Source organism: Osmerus mordax, chromosome 17 (genome assembly GCF_038355195.1).
Source record: "Osmerus mordax isolate fOsmMor3 chromosome 17, fOsmMor3.pri, whole genome shotgun sequence".
Taxonomy (NCBI): Eukaryota; Metazoa; Chordata; class Actinopteri; order Osmeriformes; family Osmeridae; genus Osmerus; species Osmerus mordax.
In genome coordinates, this window is record NC_090066.1 from 1792913 (window position 1) to 1819189 (window position 26277).

General features: G+C 45.8%; 1 protein-coding gene across 1 annotated transcript in view; it reads right to left on the reverse strand.

The window, feature by feature from the left end:
* Window positions 1–26277, reverse strand: part of col7a1l (collagen type VII alpha 1-like) — a 49329-nt gene that overhangs the window by 12080 nt on the left and 10972 nt on the right. Inside the window, exons 14-81 of the mRNA XM_067254942.1 lie at window positions 25875–25988; window positions 25499–25654; window positions 24300–24437; window positions 24041–24187; window positions 23752–23871; window positions 23332–23478; window positions 22938–23222; window positions 22494–22633; window positions 22269–22392; window positions 21860–22003; window positions 21341–21528; window positions 21097–21177; window positions 20865–20882; window positions 20731–20757; window positions 20396–20464; window positions 19920–20000; window positions 19801–19827; window positions 18609–18653; window positions 18403–18474; window positions 18175–18297; window positions 17584–17610; window positions 17335–17388; window positions 16608–16679; window positions 16461–16520; window positions 16218–16253; window positions 16014–16058; window positions 15649–15684; window positions 15275–15319; window positions 14212–14247; window positions 14075–14110; window positions 13921–13953; window positions 13337–13408; window positions 12756–12815; window positions 12317–12352; window positions 12090–12170; window positions 11910–11945; window positions 11790–11834; window positions 11632–11703; window positions 11439–11474; window positions 11089–11118; window positions 10831–10869; window positions 10607–10660; window positions 10324–10362; window positions 10120–10179; window positions 9920–9952; window positions 8286–8351; window positions 8160–8204; window positions 8009–8044; window positions 7889–7915; window positions 7750–7812; window positions 7471–7533; window positions 7207–7224; window positions 7002–7037; window positions 6776–6814; window positions 6638–6673; window positions 6351–6485; window positions 5849–5956; window positions 5245–5634; window positions 5011–5118; window positions 4636–4680; window positions 4108–4182; window positions 3508–3564; window positions 3320–3364; window positions 2946–3026; window positions 2129–2182; window positions 383–439; window positions 220–273; window positions 14–49 (exon numbers count right to left, since the gene is read on the reverse strand). Of these exons, the coding sequence (XP_067111043.1) occupies window positions 14–49; window positions 220–273; window positions 383–439; window positions 2129–2182; window positions 2946–3026; window positions 3320–3364; window positions 3508–3564; window positions 4108–4182; window positions 4636–4680; window positions 5011–5118; window positions 5245–5634; window positions 5849–5956; window positions 6351–6485; window positions 6638–6673; window positions 6776–6814; window positions 7002–7037; window positions 7207–7224; window positions 7471–7533; window positions 7750–7812; window positions 7889–7915; window positions 8009–8044; window positions 8160–8204; window positions 8286–8351; window positions 9920–9952; window positions 10120–10179; window positions 10324–10362; window positions 10607–10660; window positions 10831–10869; window positions 11089–11118; window positions 11439–11474; window positions 11632–11703; window positions 11790–11834; window positions 11910–11945; window positions 12090–12170; window positions 12317–12352; window positions 12756–12815; window positions 13337–13408; window positions 13921–13953; window positions 14075–14110; window positions 14212–14247; window positions 15275–15319; window positions 15649–15684; window positions 16014–16058; window positions 16218–16253; window positions 16461–16520; window positions 16608–16679; window positions 17335–17388; window positions 17584–17610; window positions 18175–18297; window positions 18403–18474; window positions 18609–18653; window positions 19801–19827; window positions 19920–20000; window positions 20396–20464; window positions 20731–20757; window positions 20865–20882; window positions 21097–21177; window positions 21341–21528; window positions 21860–22003; window positions 22269–22392; window positions 22494–22633; window positions 22938–23222; window positions 23332–23478; window positions 23752–23871; window positions 24041–24187; window positions 24300–24437; window positions 25499–25654; window positions 25875–25988 (5093 nt within the window). The remainder of the gene's footprint in view (window positions 1–13; window positions 50–219; window positions 274–382; window positions 440–2128; window positions 2183–2945; window positions 3027–3319; window positions 3365–3507; window positions 3565–4107; window positions 4183–4635; window positions 4681–5010; window positions 5119–5244; window positions 5635–5848; window positions 5957–6350; window positions 6486–6637; window positions 6674–6775; window positions 6815–7001; window positions 7038–7206; window positions 7225–7470; window positions 7534–7749; window positions 7813–7888; window positions 7916–8008; window positions 8045–8159; window positions 8205–8285; window positions 8352–9919; window positions 9953–10119; window positions 10180–10323; window positions 10363–10606; window positions 10661–10830; window positions 10870–11088; window positions 11119–11438; window positions 11475–11631; window positions 11704–11789; window positions 11835–11909; window positions 11946–12089; window positions 12171–12316; window positions 12353–12755; window positions 12816–13336; window positions 13409–13920; window positions 13954–14074; window positions 14111–14211; window positions 14248–15274; window positions 15320–15648; window positions 15685–16013; window positions 16059–16217; window positions 16254–16460; window positions 16521–16607; window positions 16680–17334; window positions 17389–17583; window positions 17611–18174; window positions 18298–18402; window positions 18475–18608; window positions 18654–19800; window positions 19828–19919; window positions 20001–20395; window positions 20465–20730; window positions 20758–20864; window positions 20883–21096; window positions 21178–21340; window positions 21529–21859; window positions 22004–22268; window positions 22393–22493; window positions 22634–22937; window positions 23223–23331; window positions 23479–23751; window positions 23872–24040; window positions 24188–24299; window positions 24438–25498; window positions 25655–25874; window positions 25989–26277) is intronic.

The following is a 26277-nucleotide window of genomic DNA, read 5'->3' on the forward strand; positions in this document are numbered from 1 at the left end:
GAACTGCACCTACATTCAGCATCTCCTGGCCTCTTGCTCCAGATTGTGACTTTTAAAGACAAAATTAAAAAAAGTTTACATTTATAAATGTTTTACTTCATAGTGAAACTATTCCAATTCTGATCCCAGCGTTCACTAGGGCATAACATACTGATCTGACTAAAGAAAAGGTGTAAATGATTTATATTAGTTAAATAATCGATGAGTAAATCAATTTACGTTTCGTGCATCCTTGAATCGGTTTCTTCCTCCTTGGGGTCCTGGCATGTATGCCTGGAAACACCACAAACCACTTAGGATTCCTGTATTTTCCAATGATGTTGCGTGAACTCTACAGTTTAATAAGACAGCCTATAAGATCATTAACAGCCATTGCACTTACCGTGTAACCAGGCCTTCGTGCTTCCTTCCTTACCCTTACTTTGGATAGAGGCACCTGCTGGTTTACACCAATCACAAACATGTGGGTCTTTCAGAAACCTTGTACGTAAGTGTGTCTGCGCCTCAAGATTAATGTTAACATCCACTTAGCCCTGGAAAGCCCATTGAGTACATGATGATCTGAAGTGCAATGAAGTTGAATGTAGTTAGTTAACATTACAGTTAGTTAGTTCCTGTAGCTCATATAGTTTCTATGTGTGTGTAGGTAACTACAGTGTTGTTGTCTGGTAGTTAATGTAACCTTTGTGTCAAGTGCTGCCAAAAGTGCAAATAAAACCACATTTAATGTAATGGGACGTATATGATTATGACAGTAGATTTCAAGAAAGACTCGTAGACTTGTTCAGGGAGACATTTGAACATGTTTACTGACTTGACATGCACACGCAGGTTAAATACAAAAGGAAGATTTCCTAGCATGAAAATTTCACCAGTGAAAATAAGGTAAAAGAGGAGGACATTAATGTAGTTTTCTATTTGGAATAATGGTAACAGCGCTTATACACTCAGTTTTCCTGAAGGAGAAAATAAACAAAATACAATCTTTTCCCAAGTTTTTAATAAATATGTTTTGGATGATGGATTGAGTTCTGCAGATATAAACTAATATCAGGAAACTGAGTTAGGCGAAAAATAATAAGTATACCTTAATGAGAACTAGTGAGGCTGGGGGGAAAGAAAGTTTGGTCTGTAATAAATAAATAAGATTATGCAAAGTAAAGCTACAATTAAATGAACATCCAATGGTTGGAATTTCGAATGTGAATAACATTTGGACTTGATGTGTTATTTTCAAATGTTACTTTAATGTTAAATTTCTCTTGAAGAAATTACCCGCTAAACCACATGCTAATAGACACCTGGTATAAGGCATGATTCCTGTCATGGGCGTTGACCTGGGCGACTGACATCATCATTGCGCGACGGAAAAGACTTCCTCCTCATGTTACTCTGGTCAAGTTCGGGACAAGCAGCTCATCACCAGCGATACACTTCACAGTTTATACATACTTTCCAAGCAACATTCATTTGCTTACATATGATTACAGCTCAATAGTCACAAAAAGTCAGGATTTAGGATATGGCCTGTGTCAGGAAAAAAAGTCAAAATAAAAAAGAGAAAATATTAAAAACGTGTATATTTTTGGGATACCTTTCTTCAAATGTTGTATCATTCATAAAGAGTGATAAGTTTGGTTGAAAGTTTTACATTCCCATTCAAGCAGAGTTTAGAGAACATGCTCAGTGCATGCTGTTGTCCATCGCAAGCTGACTGAAAACTATGAGTATCCTTTTCTAACTACGGTTTGTGAACGTTTTTGAGTCTCTATATGTTTCTTTAAGTTGTACATGGTGGTACTCTTTTGCACTGGTGAAATTTTCACAAATGTTAGTAAAGACAAGATTTCATTTTAGAAAAGGGTCTGAAGGTGCCAAGATCAAGAAAATGATTTGTCATTTGGTATTAACAGGAAATACATAAATTGGAGAAGACATTCATGAATGTTTTGGGAATACCAATGACTCATTTCCTTCAGGCTCTTGCAAGTCGCGTCCATGCAACTACAACACACTCCGACGGAACAGAGCAATTGATTCCCGGACAGGTGTGGGAGAGGACGTGGTTAGTGATGAAACACACCGCTTGGACAGAGGCTCGACGGAGTGGAATCTAACCCAGTCTTACCTTCTCCGCTTCTTCCGTTGTGATTGGAGGAGGAGTGAGGGTTGGGAAGGTCTCCTGCGTTTGAAGGACATGATGGATGAGAAACATGTAGGACAGGATTCATCATCAGGATGTCTTTCAACACGCCAAAGGTGTAGTTAGGGTTTAGTTAGGGTGTAGTTAGAGTGTAGTTAGGGTGTAGTTAAGGTGTAGTTAGGGTGTAGTTATGGTGTAGTTAGAGTGTAGTTAGGGTGTAGTTAGAGTGTAGTTAGGGTGTAGTTAGAGTGTAGTTAGGGTGTAGTTAAGGTGTAGTTAGGGTGTAGTTATGGTGTAGTTAGAGTGTAGTTAGGGTGTAGTTAGAGTGTAGTTAGGGTGTAGTTAAGGTGTAGTTAGGGTTTAGTTAGGGTGTAGTTAGAGTGTAGTTAGGGTGTAGTTAAGGTGTAGTTAGGGTGTAGTTATGGTGTAGTTAGAGTGTAGTTAGGGTGTAGTTAGGGTGTAGTTAGGGTGTAGTTAGGGTGTAGTTAGAGTGTAGTTAGGGTGTAGTTAAGGTGTAGTTAGGGTGTAGTTATGGTGTAGTTAGAGTGTAGTTAGGGTGTAGTTAGGGTGTAGTTAGAGTGTAGTTAGGGTGTAGTTAGGGTGTAGTTAGGGTGTAGTTAGAGTGTAGTTAGGGTGTAGTTAGAGTGTAGTTAGGGTGTAGTTATGGTGTAGTTAGGGTGTAGTTAGGGTGTAGTTAGAGTGTAGTTAGGGTGTAGTTAGGGTGTAGTTATGGTGTAGTTAGGGTGTAGTTAGGGTGTAGTTATGGTGTAGTTAGGGTGTAGTTAGGGTGTAGTTACTGTACCTCTCCTGCTCCATCTGGTGTCTGCCCTGCTGTAGCCGTGGAGACCGTCTCCTCTGCTGTAGCCGTGGAGACCAACTGCTCCTGGAGAGGAAAACACAAGTCTTAATCTAACATGACAGAAAACTTGCATCTCCAAAGAAAGCAACCATCTCCAGTTTTAATCTTACATGTAATCTCTTTATCTTGATTGAATATGGACAAAGGGGGCAGGGTCAAAACAGTCTTTTTTTGGTTTGTCAGTACAGAAAGGCCATTGTTTTGCTGTCATTCCTGGCCAGTTTCACTATTCTAGTTACATTCCAAGTAAATGTAATTTAAGTTTTTTGAGTTTGAGTGATATGCCCGAGGTGGAACTCGCAACTGAATGTGCTCACCTCTTTGCTCATTAAAGGTGATGAACTTTCTGTGGCGACTACAAACTGCAAGATGGGAGGAAAATCTATAACCAAGTGATCCTCAACTGAATTAAACAGTGGATACATAATTTAACATGAATTTACGTGAGTTGAAATTGGAAGTGCACTATTTGACTCTGAATAAACTTGACAGTAAGTAAGGGTACCTGTTCATTCCCTCTCTCCTCTTCTGATAGGAAGGGCTCGTCGGTGAACAACTCGTCCTGTTTCAAAAAAGCGAGATCAACTGTCAGCCACATCAACTGTCCAAGTGTTTTGGATGTCACAGAGGGAGTATGTCATTCTAGCTCACTAAATACTTTTAAGTACAAGTTTTGGACACCCACAATTAATCCTAAATGTGGTTCATCTCTTAATAGTGCAGTGCACAATCATAATTTTTTAATCATTAATTTAACCATTTTGCGTGTGGGTGTGATATTAATCACCCATACGACACCATTTACTCTCCCATCATGTTGTGTGGGAGAAGATCGACATCACTTCCTGTCTCTAGGGACCTTGCTAAAGCCCCTGGCAGGTCAGACACACGCTTCAGAAGAATAACATGTAATTAGGAACCTGCCAAAGTTTCGACGTTTACGTGGGTGCCCGAGCATTCTGGGTACTCATGTATAACCAATCGTGACCTTAACTGAAGAAGGAAGTGGTCTTGGAGGGATTGTAAAGTGAGACTCTCTTAATTAGAGGGTTGTAGTTAAGGACACATTGTGCCAAGTCTATCTTCTTCCTTGACAACCACTCACCTCATATTCATAGCCGTATTCCTCGCCATCGTAATCTTCCTCCCCCTCTTCCTCACCCCCTTCCTGATTACTTGTCTTAATCAAGAGATACAATGCAATACAATCAGTGAGTCATGAGAGAAGTATTAATACTACTGGCAACAGCAGAGAGTCCAGCGAGAGTTGTAATGACACACAAATGTGGAACCATTTATGACAAAATTGACACAGTCATTAAGAAAAGGGGCATGCTTTTAGTTTAGCAAAAATCATGATATGTAACACCAAATAATATTTACACACAGGGTTTGTTAAAAGCGAAATAATACTCCAATTAGTTCAGGTTCAATTTAGATTAAATACAGCATTTGTAGAGACTGTACGTAAAATCAGTCCATTAGTGATGTTTAGGCACCTGAGGTTAGGGGAGGTTAGGGGAAAGAGACTGCTAACTCAGTCACAGGGTGCTTGTTAAGGAACAGACAGGGTTCATAGCTAGACAGCGTCAGTGTGCAGTGGAGGGTGAAGGCTTCACGTTCAGGAGTTTACCGGCCGTCGTCTTTGTCTTTTGTGACGTCCTTTATGTCCCTTGCCCTGGTTAAGAACGTCAGAGTTACAAGTTGTCAAGTTTTTTTTTGTAGAACATGTCTGTCAACACTGTTCCATATCGACCTTTTGGATTTGTTTTGAAGTTTGGTCATTAAACAGAACATTGCTTTGATTCTTCAGTTGTCACTGTTTGACTTTGTGGTTTAAGCATCTATTTATTCCTATTTAGTCACAAATGTTTTAAGATTTAGGGGGAACAGTACGCGTGAAAGGACTTTTATACGTGAATTCTATCAACGTGGTGTTAGTTTATCCCCTGAATGAAGGTGGAGTTAGAGTTCTGGCAGAGTTCTGGAATCACTGTCGCAGCGTCACCTTTCCACGCTCCCTGTTTCTCCTCTTCTCTCCGGAGTTCTTGCTCATGGAGTCCTCCTGACTGAGGAAAACCGTCTCTACTGATGCCTCAGGGAGCCCTGAGACCCTCTGACACACACACACACACACACATACATCAAATGCATACAAAGAAACGTTTGGGATTCCACTAATCAGACAACTGACATCGACTATATTAGATAACTCAGCAGAGAAAGGGAGAAAACACTGTACCGTTTCAGATGAGGTGTGTTGGAAGGTAGCATTCGTCATGGTCAGAGTAGCCTTTAGAGAGGGATCTGTGCTGAAGTCCTCCATGGTGTCAGTCCCATTGGGTCTGGACCGGATCCTTTCCAGATCCTGACTGGGTCTAGACCGGATCCCTTCCAGGTCTTGATTGGATCTGGTCCTGATCCCTTCTAGGTCCTGATTGGATCTGGTCCTGATCCCTTCCAGGTCCTGATTGGATCTGGTTCGGATCCCTTCTAGGTCCTGATTGGATCTGGTCCTGATCCCTTCCAGGTCTTGATTGGATCTGGTTGTGATTCCTTCAGGGTCCTGTTCCCCATGTATAGAGGTGATCCCCCAGAATGTGGGACTCTCCACTGTTTCATTTATTAGAGCCTTCACAAAATAAATACTCAACGATCATTGAAAGATTATGCAGCAAATACAGATGAAAATGTCTAGTTATTTTGTGAAGCTTTGGACGCTTTTGGACTTTCTAGGGCTTTGCTGGGACAGTTTTATGATGAGTTTGACAGTAAGAATTTTTATACAATCGATGTTATATTTATAGCGATACTGTGTTGTGATGAGTGGGAGCTTGGGAGCTTACTGAAGAAGGTGGTTCTGGGAACTGAGTATTCACTTCTGAGTCCACCTCCACATCAATGGTGTCCATCACAGTCAGCGGCTCGTTGGAGATCTCGTACTTGACTGGGCTCTGTTCAAATTCACAACAACCATCCGTCAGGCTCTTCACAATGACAGGTAAGAAACAGATCAAGAAAAAAGACCGCAGTCTATAGGATAAAACCGTCATCTTTTCATGAAATCATATCAATCAGAGGTAGCGCTCGAAACGATTTGGAAATGCTGAGGGTTTGTTTTCGACTTTTCTGAGCGGCCCAGAAGCAAGGATCCATGCGTGTCGGATGGCTGAGTGGTTAGGGAATCGTGCTACCAATCAAAAGGTTGCCGGTTCGAGTCCTGGCTGTGAAAAATTACGTTCTTGGGCAAGGCACTTCACCCTACTTGCTTCGGGGGGAATGTCCCTGTACTTTAAGTCGCTCTGGATAAGAGCGTCTGCTAAATGACTAAATGTAAATGTGTCTTACTGTGTACTCAGAGATTATGTTGGAACCGTGTCTTTCCTTCTCTCCCAGGGTCCTCCTGGAGGTGCTCAGGTCCTGCAGGAGTTCCTCCATGCCGTCCTGAAGCAGCCTGTCAATCAGGGCCTTCAGCAGGGGCAGCTGGGAAATTGAGTCTTTATGAGACAGTGTTGCTTGAGAGGAAACTTGTTTCAATCATTAATGCAGCCTCAGTTATTTAAAAAAGCTATCCCACCCACATTGGAAAACAAACCGACACTCCTGCATTGAATGAAAGATTGAAAAAGGCTCACCCTTATGCCGTAGGTTTCAAACATTACTTCAATGTCCTGGGGAAATGTATCCGTAAATGATTTAGAAGTTTTCCACAAATGGGGTTTGACAGTGTGTGCAAATTTTGGTAAATATGTTTGTAATATAAATACAAATACCTTCATCTCGGGTGCTTTGCCTGGAAGTCCAGCATCCCCCTGTGAAACAACAATCAAGCATTTCAAAAATATTTTTTCCAACTTAAAAAAAATTAAAAATTAAAATCTTCTTTTCTAAAAAGTTGTCCAAAAAACACATTGTGAAGAAGTATTGACCCAGAAAAATTTACTAAAGTAGAGTTACTTTAGTATTTGTACTTTGTTACTTCCCATCTCTTTACATTACCTTCTCTCCTTTTAAACCCCTCTCTCCTTTGTCTCCCTGCAAAACAAAATACATATCAACATACACTCACGATAAATTCCTTAAACTCTGCAATGTGTTGCTAACACTGTACCATTTTAGTCACATGTCACAACAACCTTTACAACTATCAACACCCCAAAATCCAACCTAAACCCCAAAGCTTCTCAGAACGTCCTCCTCTTACCTTCATCCCTGGTGGCCCCTATTCACAAACACAGGAGCAGACAGGAAACATGCATTCAGAATGCAGGACATCAAGCTCGTTCACACAACACTTTACACCCCAAGCCCACATGTACTAAACAAAGACAAACTAATGTGTGAAGAACGTATCGAGATCACGCCACGCTGTGTCTCGTGTGGCTTCCTTGGCAGACGATGCCGTCTGAAGCATGCGATGTGCGGAGATTGACAACCTTGATTGAGTTTGAAGATTGTTTTAACTGACCATAGCTCCCGGGGGGCCCATGGGCATGGGGAACGCCTGTCTGATATCATCCAGAGAGGCACCCTAGGGAGATAGGTCGGAGGAGAGTCACACACAGACATTATCAAACAAACCGTAAACTTCAACACCCCTGCACCACTGCACAGACATAAGATAAAATAATCATTTATTAGTCCCACAATGGGGAAATTTGCAGGATTACAGCAGCGCAGAGATAATGCAAACTACAAACAAGAGTAAAATCAGTATAGTATTAATATGATGCAGTTCTAGTCTCACCTCCTGTGTGACTAGAACTTGTGTCCCAGGGACGCCTGGTTCTCCCTTGACGCCATCGTTCCCCTGAGGAGAACACATGTTTACCATGCCACCAGTATCACTGTTTGTAATCATGGAAATTCATGAGTTTTCGACTTACATCAGTCCCTGCTTCTCCCTTATCCCCCTAAGGATCGAACAGGGTCACTTTACATGTGTATTCTTCATGATATTATTATATAAAGGAGCTACAGGATATAGTGTGAGTGGAAAAACATACTTTTTTCCCGTCATCGCCTCTGAGCCCTCGGTCTCCCTGTAACAAGAAAAGAATATATACATATTAAGAATGTGGATTAGAAAGAGAAATCACTTTCAGGCCTTAGCAAATTCTGCTTTAAAATACAGCAGTTTTCATCATATAACCTTACATCCTTTCCTGCCTGTCCTCTCTTCCCATCAATGCCAGATCTTCCCTGCAAGAGAGGTCAAACATGTCACCTGCTTCTCACTTCTACACCATCTATTTTCAATGTGATTGGTTGCATCATACTCACAGGAGTCCCTGGTAGACCAGGCATGCCCGCTATACCAATCCTGCCTTGATCGCCCTTCTCTCCAGTCTGGTCACACACACACACACACACACACAGAGGTTGGTTTTACTATCCTAGTGAGGACCAACAATTCACTCCCATTAAAAACCATGTTGTAGCGGGGGGTCAGATGGCTGAGCGATTAGGGAGTCGGGCTATTAATCAGAATGTTGTTGGTTCGATTCCCGGATGTGCCAAATGACGTTGTGTCCTTGGGCAAGGCACTTCTCCCTACTTGCCTTTGGGGGGAATGTCCCTGTACTTACTGTAAGTCGCTCTGGATAAGAGCGTCTGCTAAATAACAATGTAAATGTCTCTATTCCCTAAGCCGTAATGTGATTCTAACCCGAACACTAATGCATACGCCCCCATTCTTAGTATGAGGGTAGTGAAACGAGAGCGCAAACACACACTCACTTTGTCAAAGAGCTCTCTGGGCATAGCGTACAAATCAGCATGCTGTTTAATACCCTGTACTAAAACGGCCCATGCATTATAACAAATCTGTAATGATGAACTGCTGAACTGGGACTTGTTTTGGTTTCACAGCCATGTTTGTAGCAAGTCCCTATTTTTCTATTCTTAGTTTTCATTTATTGCATTCTTAAGGGTTGGGTTCAAAGAGCTTCCTTCAGCAATCCCATGTAAACAAAGAGCCCACAGGATCTGTTTGAATGCGTGTAGCATACAGCATAATCAAAACACAGCACTGCGCTGTGAGATGCGTCAGTGAGGCTCACGAATCACTGACGTGCATCATCATCCTGCTGGGCGTCCCACTGGACGCTCTTTTGTTCGGGCTAAACGGCCGATCACGCACAACCGATTCCAGCTAATCAACTGATTGCGGCCATTCATCAACGGCCTGTTTGGTTTGATGAGGTGCAATAGAGTAGAAGAATCTGGAGGGGGGGAAGCTGCCGGCAGACGCAGGAGAACGCCCGGGCAGGTTAACTGCGTCACGCAGGAGAACGCCCAGGCAGGTTAACTGCGTCACGCAGGAGAACGCCCAGGCAGGTTAACTGCGTCACGCAGGAGAACGCCCAGGCAGGTTAACTGCGTCACGCAGGAGAACGCCCAGGCAGGTTAACTGCGTCACGCAGGAGAACGCCCAGGCAGGTTAACTGCGTCACGCAGGAGAAGGCCCAGGCAGGTTAACTGCGTCATGCAGGAGAACGCCCAGGCAGGTTAACTGCGTCACGCAGGAGAACGCCCAGGCAGGTTAACTGTGTCACGCAGGAGAAGGCCCAGGCAGGTTAACTGCGTCACGCAGGAGAAGGCCCAGGCAGGTTAACTGCGTCACGCAGGAGAACGCCCAGGCAGGTTAACTGTGTCACGCAGGAGAACGCCCAGTGGGGTTAACTGCGTCATGCAGGAGAACGCCCAGGCAGGTTAACTGTGTCACGCAGGAGAACGCCCAGTGGGGTTAACTGCGTCACGCAGGAGAACGCCCAGTGGGGTTAACTGTGTCACGCAGGAGAACGCCCAGTGGGGTTAACTGCGTCACGCAGGAGAAGGCCCAGGCAGGTTAACTGCGTCACGCAGGAGAAGGCCCAGGCAGGTTAACTGCGTCACGCAGGAGAAGGTCCACTCACCCGTCCTTGCTCTCCTCTCTGTCCCTGCTCGCCCTGCCAACACAAGGAACATGCGGGTCAGCGCCCTGTCACCACGTCTAACAGCTCATATCCAGTTCTACCAGTTCCAACCAGGTCTACGATAACAAGCAGGAGAACACCTGGAAACATCCCTGTTGTGTTTTTAGATGATGTAAGAGTCAAAGAGGGAGTGTTCCAACCTTGCTTCCAGGTTGTCCCGGCAACCCATCCAGACCATCTCTGCCGATCCCAGAACCTCCCTGAGAAGGCAGAGCAGTCACATGACCACCACATGCAGTACTGTACAGTATGGTACAGTGTATACTAGATTGCATCCTGGGAAACAACAAGCCAACACTGTGAGAGGAAGAGGAAGAAGAAGAGGAAGTGAGAGGAAGACCCACCGCAGATTTCCCAGGGAGTCCTGGCGTCCCTTCTGGACCCTGTGGAGAGATGAACACACACCTTCTGATTACTACACACCCCTGTCTTTATTAGATACATTTTAGTTTGACTGATAAGGAACCATGTACAGTTTAAAACATAAATGGCGTCATCTGATCCGTACCGGATTGTTTAGATTAGCTTTAAGATAATTTGCATTTGTAGTCCCTTGGCAGGTCAAAACAAAGAAACATGCATATGACCTCTGACCCTTAACCTTTAACCTCTAGGGGTGACACTCACTCTTGGTCCTTGAACACCTGTCTCTCCTCTTGGACCGGTGTCTCCTGGTTCCCCCTGACCACACACACAAAACACCACAACGGTTACATTTAAAGTACAGTTGAAGACAGTAGACTGCAATACAGTACAAAACAGTTTAAGGTGTTTATGCATCTACAGTATTGCACACGTGAAACATTTCTGAAGTAGAATCTTAAAAAAAAATGCCACGCCAGTCTCCGCACCTTGATCACCCTTGTCAGGACATTGTTGTCTGAAGTCAACTGGAGGAACAAAAACATCAAATGAGACAGGATAAAAACGAATCAAACTGATCATGAAATGAATCATTTGCATTCGATGCAAATGCATCTCAAGTCTTCCAGTTGTCATGACATTATCGTCCCAAGCGCCACTGGAAACAGATCAAACTCCTTAGTGGTTAGTTTTGTCAAAGATGGCTGAATTGACGCAAAGTGGTGCATGCTGGGACAGCTACTTACTGGGTACCCTCCCGGAGCGCCCGGCTTCCCCTGAGGACCGGCGTGACCATGGAAACAAGACAAGACAAGATGGAGGCCAATCAGACAGACTGGACTCAACAGAGCTCTGCCTCTCACCACCACAGCAACCCACGGGTGGCATGACCGCTAAAGCGAGACTTCATTCATGTACATTCATGTGACCGAACATCAAATTAGAAAAGGCGAGAGAATTTAGAGTTTTTGATTTCCGAGCGGCGAAACAAAAGGTGAAGTCAGCGGTGCACGGCAGCCCGTGTCGCTGTGAGGCAGTCGGGCGTCAGGCTGAATGATAATTGCGTTTGGTGTTTTATCACAAGCGTCAAACCTACGGGCTCCCCTCTGTCTCCCTTCACGCCTTCAACACCCTGAAACAAAGAAACGGTTTCATCTGAGCACCTCAAACAACAGACCCGCAACAAGTCTCTCTCGTTGATGTTGAAATCTCACAACCAAGAGTTTATCGAGTAGCATATCAAACGGTACAGATTTGAGTCCGATCCAAATCTAGTATACCACGCTCACCGGCAAACCGATTTTCCCAGAGTCCCCCTTTTGTCCTGGGTCTCCGGGTCGCCCAGGTAACCCCAGCGGGCCCTACAAACAGAGAACAAAAAGAATATAAAACAGTCTGCTTCCCTCTCCTGCGTAGCCAGGTACAGTCGGAGCAGATGAGATCTTACCCTGATCCCTCGGTCGCCCGGCTCCCCAGCAGCACCCTGGTCTCCCTGAGAAACACGTGAAGAAGAGGTGACCCGTGTGGTCGTCATAGCGACAAAAGTCTAACGGAAAAGAGAACTCACCCTCGCCCCCGAATCTCCTTTCAAGCCAGGTAGACCCTGTGGAACACAAGAGCTGTCACCACACCTGTACCAGGCCCCAATATACGCGTGTACCAATCCTAATACATACACTGAACACGCATACAGACACACACACACACACACTATCAGTTTTGTAACAACCTCTCTGGATTTACTTACATCTTTACCTCTAAGTCCTGGTGCTCCAGGATTTCCTGGGAAACCAACCGCCCCTTTGACACCTCCAGAGCCATCCTGTCCCTGCAAACAAGAACACACCCAGGGTTTTAAAACTGATTTTCCTCAGTCACTTGGCGATCCAAGGTTTGTTTGCCGTTTTGCCTTAATGAACAACTGTTTCAAATTCGACACAGAAGACACATACACAAGAGATGATTGGTTCTTACCTTGGGCCCTGGTTTACCAGACAAACCGACATTTCCCTAAGAGGAAGGAAAGCTTGTTGGGTTAACAAATAGAACACAACAAAGTACAAACGAACAACATGAATCATTTCCTGGACGTAACCGATATTTATTTGAAAAATGTATGGCGTTTAAAAACAAATCTGTAATCTGTAAAGTCTCTGAGAAATTATTGATGGAGTACCACTGCAAAAGATTTTAATGATTAACATTTAGTCATTTAGCAGACGCTCTTATCCAGAGCGACTTACAGTAAGTACAGGGACATTCCCTCGAGGCAAGTAGGGTGAAGTGCCTTTCACAAGGACACAACGTCATTTGACAAGGCCGGGAATCAAACCAGCAAACTTCTGATTACAAGCCCGATTCTCTAACCGCTCAGCCACCTGATTCCCTGTTTAGGAAACCCCCGTTCGCTCACCCTTTCGCCGTTCTCTCCCTTGGGTCCCTGTTGTCCAGGAATCCCGAACCCTGGACTGCCCTACACACACCCGGCAGACAGTGAAACAGACAAGGTCTCTTCAGTCAATCCAGTGATTTAAAATACTGGTTTTATTTTAATAAAAAAAAAACGGTTTATACAAGTCAATGTTAGCATGCTCAATAAGCATCCATTCACCGATCCATCCACCCATTCAGAAAGGGGGGGATTTATTCGCCATGAAAGTTTGCACAGACAAGGAATTTGCTTTGGCAGGCAGGAAGGTGCATACAATAAACATATAACTAAAATGTAAATATGTGTACTAACTATACTAAGGGTACATAAACTAGCAGTACTAAGTGGGATTAGAATAGAATTAAATATACAATAAAATATAAATTGCCGTAAATTACAATATAAAAATACAAAAATACAAATATTACAAAAAATACAAATGTACAAGATACCATGTTACAAAAAATACAAATGTACAAGATACCATGTTACAAAAAATACAAATGTACAAGATACCATGATATCATCCATACATCCATTCATCCATGTCAACCAGTGTTTACCTTTTCTCCCTTCAGTCCTTGAAGGCCTTTTATCCCTTGAAGTCCAGCAGGTCCCACTGGCCCAACATCTCCCTGGGAAACACAACACTTCCTGTCAGAAGGGCCAATCGATGCACAGAACTAGACGTGTCTGTCCAATCAACAGGAGCTCAGAAGTGTCCCGCAGAGATTAGCAAGGAGCATCGAACCAATCTAGAGTTTTCTCAGACAGCTTGCAGATAATCAAAACCTTGTTTGTCACCAACTTTAATAACACCCCGAGGACGGTCTGGTGAGAAGGGATCTGGATTGGAAATCACAACTGAGCGTTTGCTGACAGGGACCCTGAGGGACGAGGCCCCATGTTGTTGGGGGATACCGCCAATCAACAGGACTTACAGTACGACTCGCAAACAGACTCGCAGGCTAAGGTCTGCAACACAAGGATTAAACGCTAAAAGCACCCAGTGTGAGAGCCTCAGAGGTGTTGAGGTCTTGAGAGGCGGCTGGGAAGAGGATCCACCTCGATCAGCGCTCGAATGACAACACACTGAAGGGAGGGAAATCGCAGAACAAATAATCATTGAGATGAAAAAAATACTCACTCTGGTTCCCTTTTTCCCTGTTGGACCAAGAATCTGAGAAGGAAACAGGAAGTCATGTACTGTGTGGTATTGCTTGTTGTATACAGTATAGTGTGTGTGGATGCATACAGACATGTTCAGTACCACAGACCACTTTAGATGATTCATGATTTACCCCTTTTGCTGGATCGCCAGGCAGGCCTCTTTGTCCCTGTGACAAGACAAATAGTTAAACACACACACACACTACAAAACACACACACATATATACACACACACCAACACACACACACACACAACAGTAGCACTCACTTCATCACCCTTAGGTCCCGTCGCTCCGCTCAGGCCCTGAGAGGACATCAGAGTTATCACACACAGTCTCATGAAACATGACTACTGTAGACACACTTACTGTGTCACAAATATGCAGAATAGGTTATTATTGGTACTTAAATATGTGTGTGTGTGTGTGTGAAACATAGTTAATTATGAAGTGAATTATTAAGCCAGTATGACCTCTAAAAGTAAGAACTTTGAGCCTTATTTGACATACTTCTCCCCTTCTTCATCAAACAGAATCAGAATTCGGTTTATTCGCCATGTAGGTTTACACAAACTGCTCTGAGTATAAAGTCATCGATGCATCTCAGATGGACCGTTAGCAAGCCAAAGCACTGGGCAAACTTCATAATCATTTCGAATGAAGATCCTTCACAAGGAACCGAGATCTGAGAATCATGACCAGCTGAAGACCTGTTTATACCTTCCTCATACAGTGTGGTATGGATTTCTTTCAATAATTTTAATCAGCCAGAGATCAGAGAGGGCTTTTTTAATATTGGAGTGAGTGAAGCAGAACCAGGGGCTAAATCCATGGCTGGACAGGATGGTGGGAGAAGGCAGGCTACCCCACACTAATCAGAGGGGTTAATTTCCCTAAGGTACACACACATAAGCACACACACACACGCACGCACGCATTCACACACACACCCATACGCACACACATTCACACACACACACTCCTCTGCGGATCATGTGGATCAGATCTGATTTGCAGGGGTGCGGCTCAGAACCCAGGGAGTTGAAAGAACTTGATGAAGTGTCCGTGTGATGTCACAAAGCAAACTTTCACAGCGAGCGTCAAAGCTCAGTCAAAGCCAACGTCTGACCAGTTTGTGTCGGAGCTTCAGGTAACGGGACGTAGCAAACCATCCTCACACAGAGCTTCTACAGGAAACATCGTAAAACACTTGGCGCACGTATTCAGACACGTTCACTAGGCCAGAATGTAGTTGTCCCTGATACTGTAGAATATACGCTGTTCAATGTATCAGGATGGATTTTTCCAGAAGGCAAAGGAGACGATACTCACCGTCAGTCCCGGAGGCCCCACACTCCCTCCATCTCCACGGTCACCCTGTATGGGACAAAGCAATACAAGTCCTGATGTAGTGAAGGGGAGACTGTAGAAAAACTATATATTTGTATGTTAAACGGTAGGACAAGGCATTGAGGGAGAGGCAGTGAAGAGGCTGTGCAGTTTTAAAAAGACACAGTGATGGGATGACACACACACACACAAGCCCAGAGTCAATCACACTCTCAAGCCAATCAGAGCTCAGCAATTGACCCCAGGCTGAGAGAAATTAATTTTCTCCATCAACGCTCTGATAAAACAGCAAACATTTTAATTAGACAGCAGCCATGTTTTAACGTAAGGAGAAGGAGAGCGAGCGAGCGTCTCACCTTGTTCCCCTGCTCCCCTTTCAACCCTTTCTTCCCCTGCGAATGAAAACAAATCATCCTTCGTCGATCATTTCATCACAGAAACCCAATCAAATGTTATATGCACGGCCCCTTTTGACACGCAGTGCCACAGAGGGCTTCACACACGCCCCACAGAACTGCACCTCCACCAGCCTAAACCCTCAAGGAAGACAAGGAACAACGGGAAAACTCGTATCATCTGAAGTGATGTTGTGACTCCCTGCCTGGTGAAGAGCCCACACAGACAGTACTGTGACATCACATCCTCACACATGATCTAGTGGGGAGGATGTGATGTCACAGTGGGGAGGATGTGATGTCACAGTGGGGAGGACGATGCTTACCCGTGGCCCGACTGCTCCTTGGACGCCCTGGACGCCCGCCTCACCCTCGAAGAAAGAGAGGACACACAAAACACACGTTACGACGACACAGCGAGGGGCGGAATTCTGGAATATAATCTGTCAATCAGACAGGCAGGTCTGTGTGTTCCTGTGGAGCACACGTGAATAGTTGCAGGGTGGTTTGGAGGTCGTGTCTCTCTGTACCTTTGTGCCCTGAGGTCCAGTTAGACCATGATGTCCCTGCACAACAAAACGTCTGATCATCCACAGGAACAAAACAGTTTGGCTGATTCACATTTTTCTTTCACCACGCTAAACCGTTTGAGTGATCAAGTATGTTGTGTTGCCTTGAAGTGGCATGAAATTCTATGTATTTCCACTTAACCGTGAATTGATGGTTTCCATGTCAAATCAATGGTTTAAGAGAAGATGAAGGCGTGATCTGACCTTATCTCCCGGCTCTCCACGAGGACCTTGAACACCTTGGACCCCAATCCCTTCCTCTCCCTGGGAATGACAGTGTGTGTACACAGGTCACATCCCTGGAGGGTGGGCGTGAAGTTCACTTCAACATCAGCTCCTTCATGATCTTACCCTCTCGCCCTTTTGACCTGTGAACCCTGGAACCCCATCAATCCCTATTGGTCCAGGTAAACCTGCCATTCCCTGCGTGGAAACCATTTAGACACATTACATTTAACAAGTGTATAAACACATATGCTTTTATATATTTATGCATGTTAACCCTGCCCCCTACTGCCCCCTCCTGCCCCCTCCTGCCCCCCCTGAACCCTCCCGCCCCCCCTGAACCCTCTTTCCCCCCCTGCCCCCCCCTGCCCCCCCCCTGCCCCCTCCTGCCCCCCCCTGCCCCCTCCTGCCCCCCCCTGAACCCTCCTGCCCCCTCCTGCCCCCTCCTGCCCCCTCCTGCCCCCTCCTGCCCCCCCCTGAACCCTCCTGCCCCCTCCTGCCCCCCCCTGCCCCCTCCTGCCCCCCCCTGAACCCTCCTGCCCCCTCCTGCCCCCTCCTGCCCCCTCCTGCCCCCCCCTGAACCCTCCTGCCCCCCCCTGAACCCTCCCGCCCCCCCTGCCCCCTCCTTCCCCCCCTGCCCCATCCCGCCACCCCTGCCCCCTCCTTTCCCCCCCTGCCCCCTCCTTCCCCCCCTGCCCCATCCCGCCACCCCTGCCCCCTCCTTTCCCCCCCTGCCACCTCCTGCCCCCTCCTGCCCCCCCCTGAACCCTCCTGACCCCCCCCTGCCCCCTCCTGCCCCCCCCCTGCCCCCTCCTGCCCCCCTGAACCCTCCCGCCTCATCAGCTGAACTCACGTCTCTGCCGTTCTCTCCTTGGTCACCCTTCAGACCTTGTTTTCCACGCAAGCCCTTTCAGAAACCACAAGAAGCGCACAGAACAAAAGCAAATCACATTAATTTAGCACATTCTACTTCTTTACCTGAAACTTAAGGTAACGTCATTGTCTCAGTACCAATTACAAAGTACGAGAAGTTAAAACAATCATTCTTGGCTGGTAAAAAAACCCCCACAGACATCCATGTAAAAGAGGATCCATGACTCACTTTGGCTCCTGGTTCTCCATGCTCCCCCTGCAGGACAGAGAGCATCATTACATGCTGTCACACAGCCTGAACCTAAACAGACACATCTCAACCCTACTGTAATGACTTGCTGTGAGTCATTTAGCTTGACGTGATTTTTGCACGTGATCAAAGGACACTGACAGTGTGAAACAGTGTGTGATCAGTCCAACAAATCGATACAAGGCCCTGCATAATCACACACATGTACACAGGGAGTCAGGTGGCTGAGCGTTTAGGGAAGCGGGCTAGTAATCTGAAGGTTGCCAGTTCGATTCCCCGGCTGTGCCAAATGACGTTGTGTCCTTGGGCAAGGCACTTCACCCTACTTGCCTCGGGGGAATGTCCCTGTACTTACTGTAAGTCGCTCTGGATAAGAGCGTCTGCTAAATGACTAAATGTTAATGTACACACTATACAGTATTACTAATGTAAGTAGTGTTTACTTTCATCACTTATTTTATTCGTACTTCTAACATATTTCCGGTATTGCGTTACTAACTGTACTACTCTATGTGGCTCAGCAAACTGCCCCTTTATCTGCCCCCCAAATAAAGCATGTTGAGCGGTTACCTTGACGGACAGGCCTGGGGGGCCAATGGGTCCGGCTTGTCCAGGGAGCCCAGAAGTTCCAGACACCCCGGGGACCCCTGGGGCACCCTGGGGGCCCTGGGAGCCCTGAGGGCCTTGAGGGCCCTGGAAGACACGGAGGACTTGTCTCATGTCTCCTGTGAGGTCTGCTTTTTAAGGAATTGTAGATTTGTTTCTTGTAAACATAAATCGGTTGCTATGGGTACTCACAGACGATCCCGGTTCCCCTTTCCGTCCTGGGGTCAGTGTGTCCATGCCCCCTATGACGTACCCAGGCTCCCCCTGGGGGGAAACGGGCAAAGTTACGTAATTTGGGAGAAACCACACTTGTCATTTCCTGCTTTGATCAGCCGCCTCCACCGACAGGTGAGCGTGTGGTTACTCAGTCCAGGTGTGGTGAGACAGGTGAGACTTACCCTCTCTCCTCTCTGTCCCTTTGGTCCTGTGATACCAGCAGGACCCTGCGGACACAAGATAGGATGAGAGGAGAGGAGAGGAGAGGAGAGGGGAACAGTGGAACAGTGGAACAGGAGAACAGGAGAACAGGAGAACAGTGGAACAGGAGAAGGGGAACAGTGGAACAGGAGAAGGGGAACAGTGGAACAGTGGAACAGGAGAAGGGGAACAGTGGAACAGTGGAAGGGGAACAGGAGAAGGGGAACAGTGGAACAGGAGAAGGGGAACAGTGGAACAGGAGAACAGTGGAAGAGGAGAAGGGGAACAGTGGAACAGGAGAAGGGGAACAGTGGAACAGGAGAAGGGGAACAGTGGAACAGTGGAACAGGAGAAGGGGAACAGTGGAACAGGAGAAGGGGAACAGTGGAACAGTGGAACAGGAGAAGGGGAACAGTGGAACAGGAGAAGGGGAACAGGAGAAGGGGAACAGTGGAAGAGGAGAAGGGTAACAGTGGAACAGGAGAAGGGGAACAGTGGAAGAGGAGAAGGGGAACAGTGGAACAGGAGAAGGGGAACAGTGGAACAGGAGAAGGGGAACAGTGGAACAGGAGAAGGGGAACAGGAGAAGGGGAACAGTGGAAGAGGAGAAGGGGAACAGTGGAACAGGAGAAGGGGAACAGTGGAAGAGGAGAAGGGGAACAGTGGAGGGGAGCAGGAGAAGGGAGAGAAAGAAAGGATGAATGAGAACGTAATCAACGTCGCATTCAGATCCCACCAGAGGAATAACATTGTTAACATCCACTAGGAAGGAATGTAATAGTCACCTTTTCAACCGACACACAGTATAATATGGAAACTACTTAATCAAGCATGCCTAACCATCTGTCCTTCATAGTGCATGGCTGTACCATAGTAATTACTTCAGGCTGCATAATGTGCGATTATAATTATTAAAAAAACAGATTCCTGTTTCTTTATGAATCATTCTGACGTACAAAGTTGAGGATTTATTTTAAGGTTTCAACAGGTAAGGTACAATACCGTAAATTATCTACACAACCAGAGCACAGTGAAGCTGGGCTCCCAAGAGACTTTTATCACAGAAGTAAGAACTAGGGAATATCTTCTGACATAGCTCATGATAAACAGTGTCTGATACTGTTTGTATTATTAAAAACACATGTTCCTGCTAATTACTGAATGTGCACATACCATATCACCTGGGACTCCTTCTGTACCCTGAAACAAAACAGGAACGTACGTTACCGTGACAATGCTCGTGAAACTAGGTGACCGCATTAAATTATTTGTCACTATTTAGGGTTTTTTACCCGCTGTCCAGCGGACCCTGGTGGTCCGGTTCTACCAGGTCGTCCTGGCAACCCTGGGACACCATCTGTTCCAGGGAGTCCCTGTAAAATAAGAAAATTATGGTCTGTGCCAGAAACTAGATTACTACAGCAAAACCAAAACTCTGCTAAATCTGTCGCCCCTTGAAGTATCACAAGCCAAAAAATATTTCAAGCCTCATGAGCAAATAGCAAAATGTTTGACATGTAATGAAATATTGGCAATATTCAGTTGGTTCCCTTGTCGCTCCATATGTGAGAATATTAATATGATGGATACCAAATGTGTGTCTTTAATGTTGCACAGCATCCGGTTTGAATTAAGCACAGCAACAAATACACCCTGTGTAATGATAACAAGATAAGGGACCGTGATCAGGTCATTCAGGTTAAGAGAGCCAGTGGGATTACAGAACGGCTCACGCGTGTTGTGACTGTGGTGAAACACTGGCCCTCACCCTCTCTCCCTTCTCTCCTTTAGATTTCAAACTGAAAGGGTCGTACCCCGCTGTGCCCAGTTTCAGGCTCTGTGGAGGAAACAGCATGTTGTGAGACAACAGGACTGTGGCAACAACTCAATGAGAATTAATGAATGAATGACTTAATGAATGAGTGAATGAATGACTTACTTAATGAGTGACCGACTGAATGAGTGAATGAATGACTTAATGAATGAGTGAATAAATGACTTACTTAATGAGTGAATGAATGACCGACTGAATGAGTGAATGAATGACTTACTGAATGAGTGAATGAATGAGTGAATGAGTGAGTGATTGAATGTCAGACATACCAGGCCTCCGACACCAGAGCCGTCTCCCTAAACACCGGAATAGAAAGTGAGCAAAACAGATACAGAGGTTTAATATCTGTCAAAAAGCTGTACATATTCCATCTCAAATGTCACACAATTAAAAGTGAACTCACCTTGTCACCTTTCTGACCCTAAGAGAGCAACAAAATTAATTAGGAGAAGATTCAATTAATCATGCGATGACGATTGGCAAAATAATGTTGCGATGAGTGAAAGACAAATAAAACAGGAGATTACAAAACTGCTAAAAAAAGACATTGAAAAACAGCCTCCATAATCTCCCAGGAAGGCCAATACAACTGGTGCTGATGTTGCTGATGCTGCTTATAGGAGGACGAGACCTACTTTGACACACTGGGAGGGACAGGGTCCCTGTGGTTTGGTTAGTTCATCAGGATCGTCTGTCGGGGTATCCAGCTGGGTAGACTGAAACATAAATCAATGAAGACTTTATCATGTGAAACACTTATAGAAACATAAACTATTCTAATGTTTGTAAGTATAAAAATATATACAAATTGGAAAAATAAATCCGTAGTACATTTTCGGAGGGGGTGGGGGGATCATTTCAGAGTAATATCAAATTCACCTCGTCGTTTTGTTTGAATTCTGAGAGCAGTGCCTCGCTGCAGATGTTGCTGATGAACTCTCTCTCGATGGAGGGGAAGTCGTCAAAGGTGCTGGCGTAGAAGATGTTCTTGTAGCTGCTGGGAGAGGCGATCTTCTTCAGCTCCTCGATGTCTGCGTCAGCTACTCCCACAGCCAGGACGCTCACGCCTGAAGCAGGGGACACATACACACTTGGTCAAGGAGATGTTTGAGTGTGTGTGTGTGAGTATGTTTGAGTGTGTGTGTGAGTGTGTGTGCGTGTGAGTATGTGTGTGTCTGTGTGTGTGAGTGTGAGTGTGTGTGAGTATGTTTGAGTGTGTGTGTGAGTGTGTGTGCGTGTGAGTATGTGTGTGTCTGTGTGTGTGAGTGTGAGTATGTGTGAGTATGTTTGTGTCTGTGTGTGTGAGTGTGTGTGTGTGTGTGTGTGTGTGTGTGTGTGTGTGTGAGTGTGAGTGTGTGTGAGTATGTGTGTGAGTGTGTGTGTGTACTGAGAGCAGACCGAGAGCGTGAGCGATCCTGGAGGGTGGCTCCACGTCGTCAAGGGCTCTCCCGTCAGTGATCAGAACCAGCACGTGGGCCACATCCTGCCTCATGCCCAGACTCTCCTGGAACAGCTCCCTCAGCACGTAGCTGATGCCCTTCCCTGCACACGCAGGAGGAGAGCACGACGTCAGAGAACATGTCAACTTCAGACAGGTTTATGTGAAGCATGAGCGTGTGTGTGTGTGTACAACACAGGTGTTTGTGTGAAGCATGAGTGTGTGTGTATCTAACACAGGTGTTTGTGTGAAGCATGAGTGTGTGTGTATCTAACACAGGTGTTTATGTGAAGCATGAGTGTGTGTGTATCTAACACAGGTGTTTATGTGAAGCATGAGTGTGTGTGTATCTAACACGTTTGTGGTCACCTGTCCTGGTGTTCCCTCCCCCGTAGCGTATCCCTCTGAGCGCACGGAGGAGGGAGTTCCTGTCCTTGTACTTGTTGAGACGGAACTCAACCCGAGGCTCGTCGCTGTAGTGCACCACCGCAATCTGAACCAGCCAGAGACAGACAGGACGTAAACACGCATCCTAATCTGTACTTAGAGGACTCACCGGGTTGTAAAGTCTGAATTGACTTTAACAAAGCTGACCTGGGTCCCGTGAGGGCCGATGACAGGGAAGTAGGTGACAATCCGGAACATGAAGTCTTTCAGTTTGACAAAGTTGTTGGCACCTACGCTCCAAGACTCGTCCACCAAGAACACAATGTCTGCTTTGGCCTTTCCACAGACTAGCAGAGACACACGTTTCAGCAGAGTAGAACAGTCAGATCAGTCCAAACTTATATTGAAATTCTTCAACATACAGTACTCTCCAAAGGTCTTTAGTGCACAAGATTTGATGACATGAATATTGTATAACATATTTATTTTATTGTCTTCTGTATTTGTACGGCATTATAAAAAAGTGCAATGTTGAAAAAGAAAGTCAAAACTTTGACATGGGACTGCATTTACAACATCAAGCACGTATTTGCTCCATCCACATCCATCAAAGTGTTTTCCAACACCTAAGATAACAGAAGCACAACTTACCTGGTCCTGGAACAGCTGTGGTCTCCCATAGAGACACGTCTCTGGTCGTCGTGGTGAACTGGTCGGTGGTGGCAACCGCGGCCTTGACGACGGTGGTCCTTGCTCCTCTGTGGGGTTTCTTGGTGGTCGTGTTGGAGGGAGGCTCCGCGAGGGTGGTCCGGGTGTTCCTGGTGGTGGTCTGAGCCGCGGAGGCGTCTCTGGTGCGGGATGCCGTGACTACAGACGGTTCAGGGGCAGCGCTGGCTGACACAGACCCCACAGGGACAGGTGCAGGGGCACTTGCGACTGAGAACGCGTTAGGTAAACTTGTTAACGTAGGCCGAATTGGACACACGCATTATGGTATGGATTGATAAGATGTTATGTTCTTGACATAGAGGGGGAGGAGTCTCACCTATCTTGTGGTAGATGCTGGTTATGGGCCCCTCCACTTCACCGTAGAGAGGTCGGATGGTGAATATGTAGGTTCGGCCGTAAAGTAGCCCACCGATCTTATAGGAGGTGAAACTAGGTTTGAGCACGTCCGAAGTGGTTTCCAGCTCTGAAGGAAAAATATATGGACATCACCTCTTCAATGTTGTTCATAGATTATGTTGAGCTATGTCCTCAAGCTCTCTCTCTGTCTGTCTCTCTCTCTGTCTGTCTCTCTCTGTCTCTCTCTGTCTGTCTCACTGTCTCTCTCTCTCTGTCTCACCGTCTCTCTGTCTCACTGTCTCTCTCTCTCTCCGTCTCTCTCTCTCTGTCTCTCTCTCTCTCTGTCTCTCTCTGTCTCTCTCTGTCTCTCTCTGTTTCTCTCTCCTGGTTGTCTTCTGACCTGATATGTGTCTCCAGGAGAGCAGGTACCCAGAAGCCCCTTCAACGCTGGTCCAGTTGAGGAAGGTGCTGCTGTCTGTGGTGTCCAGGGCAGCAAAGCCGTTCACCTTGGGCAAGTCCACTGAAAAGATGGATTGGGATTTCTTTACTTTTATCTATATTATTTAAGCTTTCTTTTTCTATTTTTATCTATATAATTGTACCTCCTAATATAGAACTTTGGTCAACCACGATTGTTGATGTAATATGTGCTTTGTAAATAAACATTGATTGATGGATTGTTTCCTCACAGGTGCGGGCAGTGACCAGGGCTGGACTCCCCTCCCGACCCCCCACCATGGACGACACCAGGATCTTGTAAGCTGAACTCTCCTGCAGGTTGGGAATGGTGAAGGTGGTGCTGGAGGAAGAGACCAGCTGATGTTTCTCATCGCCACCTACAGGAAGGGAGGAGGAACAACATACATGTGATATTTATATTTCTGACATCCTGTTGGCTTTTTATTACGATTTTTTGTGTGTGTGTGTGTGTGTGCGTGCATCCCTCACCTAGAAAGGGGCTCCAGGTGATCTTGTATCCAGACACCCTGGCTGTTCTCTTCCAGGAGAGGGTGAAGGAGTTGACCCCTATGTCCAGGATCTTCACCTCCCTCACCGCCTCAATCACGTCCGACTCTGAGACAGCCGCTATCACAACAAACACACCAGAGACTGCTGACACTGCAGAAGCCCTACATCCAATTGAGGGAGATCATCTCTGTTTTCAGATTTGAAATCTAGTTGGACTTGCTTGTAGGATAACTATCTTATCTAGTGACATTTTAAGAAAATCTTATCAAGTGAAATGGTCATACTGCACTGGCAGCCACATTTACTTGTTTTAAGCGTATGCAAGCTCGTGACTAATATTTAATGCACTTAAATTGATAGGCATTTTTGCAGTGGACCTTAGATTCTGACCAAGAGTTTCTCTCTTAGCTGGGATACAACTTTGACAAGGTTGACAAGCATTTATCATTCCATATTCCAACTTTAAGATTGCCTTTATGATAACCAATTTCAAGTTAGTTATTTAATAACGTGACCGGGTGAAAACACGTCTCTGAACCAGGGAACAAGCCGCAAAGAGAAGTGGCAAGACAGAAGTGGCAAGAAGTGAGACAGTGATGAGATAATAACAGCGCTGAACAAAGGGTCCCAAACTGAGAGTTTTGTTTAGAAATAACATCCAGATTGAAGGACAGGAACTAAATGGGACTCCGAAAGTACAGGATCCGTCAATCAAGAACTCTCCCAGAATTCTCCCAGAGGACCAGAGGCGGAATATCCCTTTAATTACAATATCAAGCCTCTCTGGACATAAGTCTAAATATGTCTGTTAAATAGAGATGGAAGTTGGCTTACTAACACATCTTATTTAAGAATAAAACAAGTCAGACTCATCAACTAAGTTTATCCTCAACACACAGTTGTACTAGAGTCCGTGTTTGAGGCGAAGGTGTTTTCGTACGTCGCGATCGTGATGCATTACATTTACATTTAGCCATTTAGCAGACACTCTTATCCAGAGCGACTTACAGTAAGTACAGGGACATTCCCCCGAGGCAAGTAGGGTGAAGTGCCTTGCCCAAGGACACTACGTCATTTGACGCGGCCAGGAATCGAACCAACAACCTTCTGATTAATAGCCCGATTCCCTCACCGCTCAGCCATCTGACCCCCACTATGATGCGACTCAGAAGCCCCACCTGTGAGCTGTGACAGGGATATTTCAGGCCCTTCCGTGTTGCTGTAGACGGCGTGGATGCTGATGATGTAGGCGGTGTCGGGGTGGAGGCCCTCGATGCGGTGGAGCAGAACACCGCGGCCCAGGTAGTGAGACTGAAGACTGCTGTCGTCTGCGTCTTTGGAAGGAAAACAGAGAGAACCTTGAATTTTTGTATCTGAATTATTTAACATTTGCATTTTTCATTCTTTTGTTTTCATTGCTTTGGCGGCCCACAGTATCCACAGGTTAATCGCTGCTCTAGTTGGCGTTGTTTACAGATATCGTTTTTGAGCGTTTTTCATGCTTTGTTGGATGGATTTTGGGTGGGGTGGGAGGAGGGGCTGAGCTGGCCATACCTGCTCTCCAGGTGAGCTTGTACTCAGTGGCACCTACGATGGGACTCCACTCCACATCAACGGAGGTGCTGGTGTAGGAGGTCACCTTGAAGTTGGACACATAGCCCAGCGGAGCTGAAGGGAACACAAGGACACAGATAAATACGGAAGCTAGAACCTTCTAGACGGTTCCATATGTTCCTTATCCTGTCAGTTGGTTCGACCAACAGTCAAGTAGAAGAGGAACCGTAGAGGAACAAGGCGAGGGGATCTGATAGCTCATTTTACTACTGACAAGCAGGTTTGAACATTTTCACTACTGACAAGCAGGTTTGAAAACAAACGATTTTCAGTTATCTTAAGCCGACTATCACGGCAGGACAAAGCGCTCATTTTGCTTGCCAGGTCACAAGAATGTCCCTGT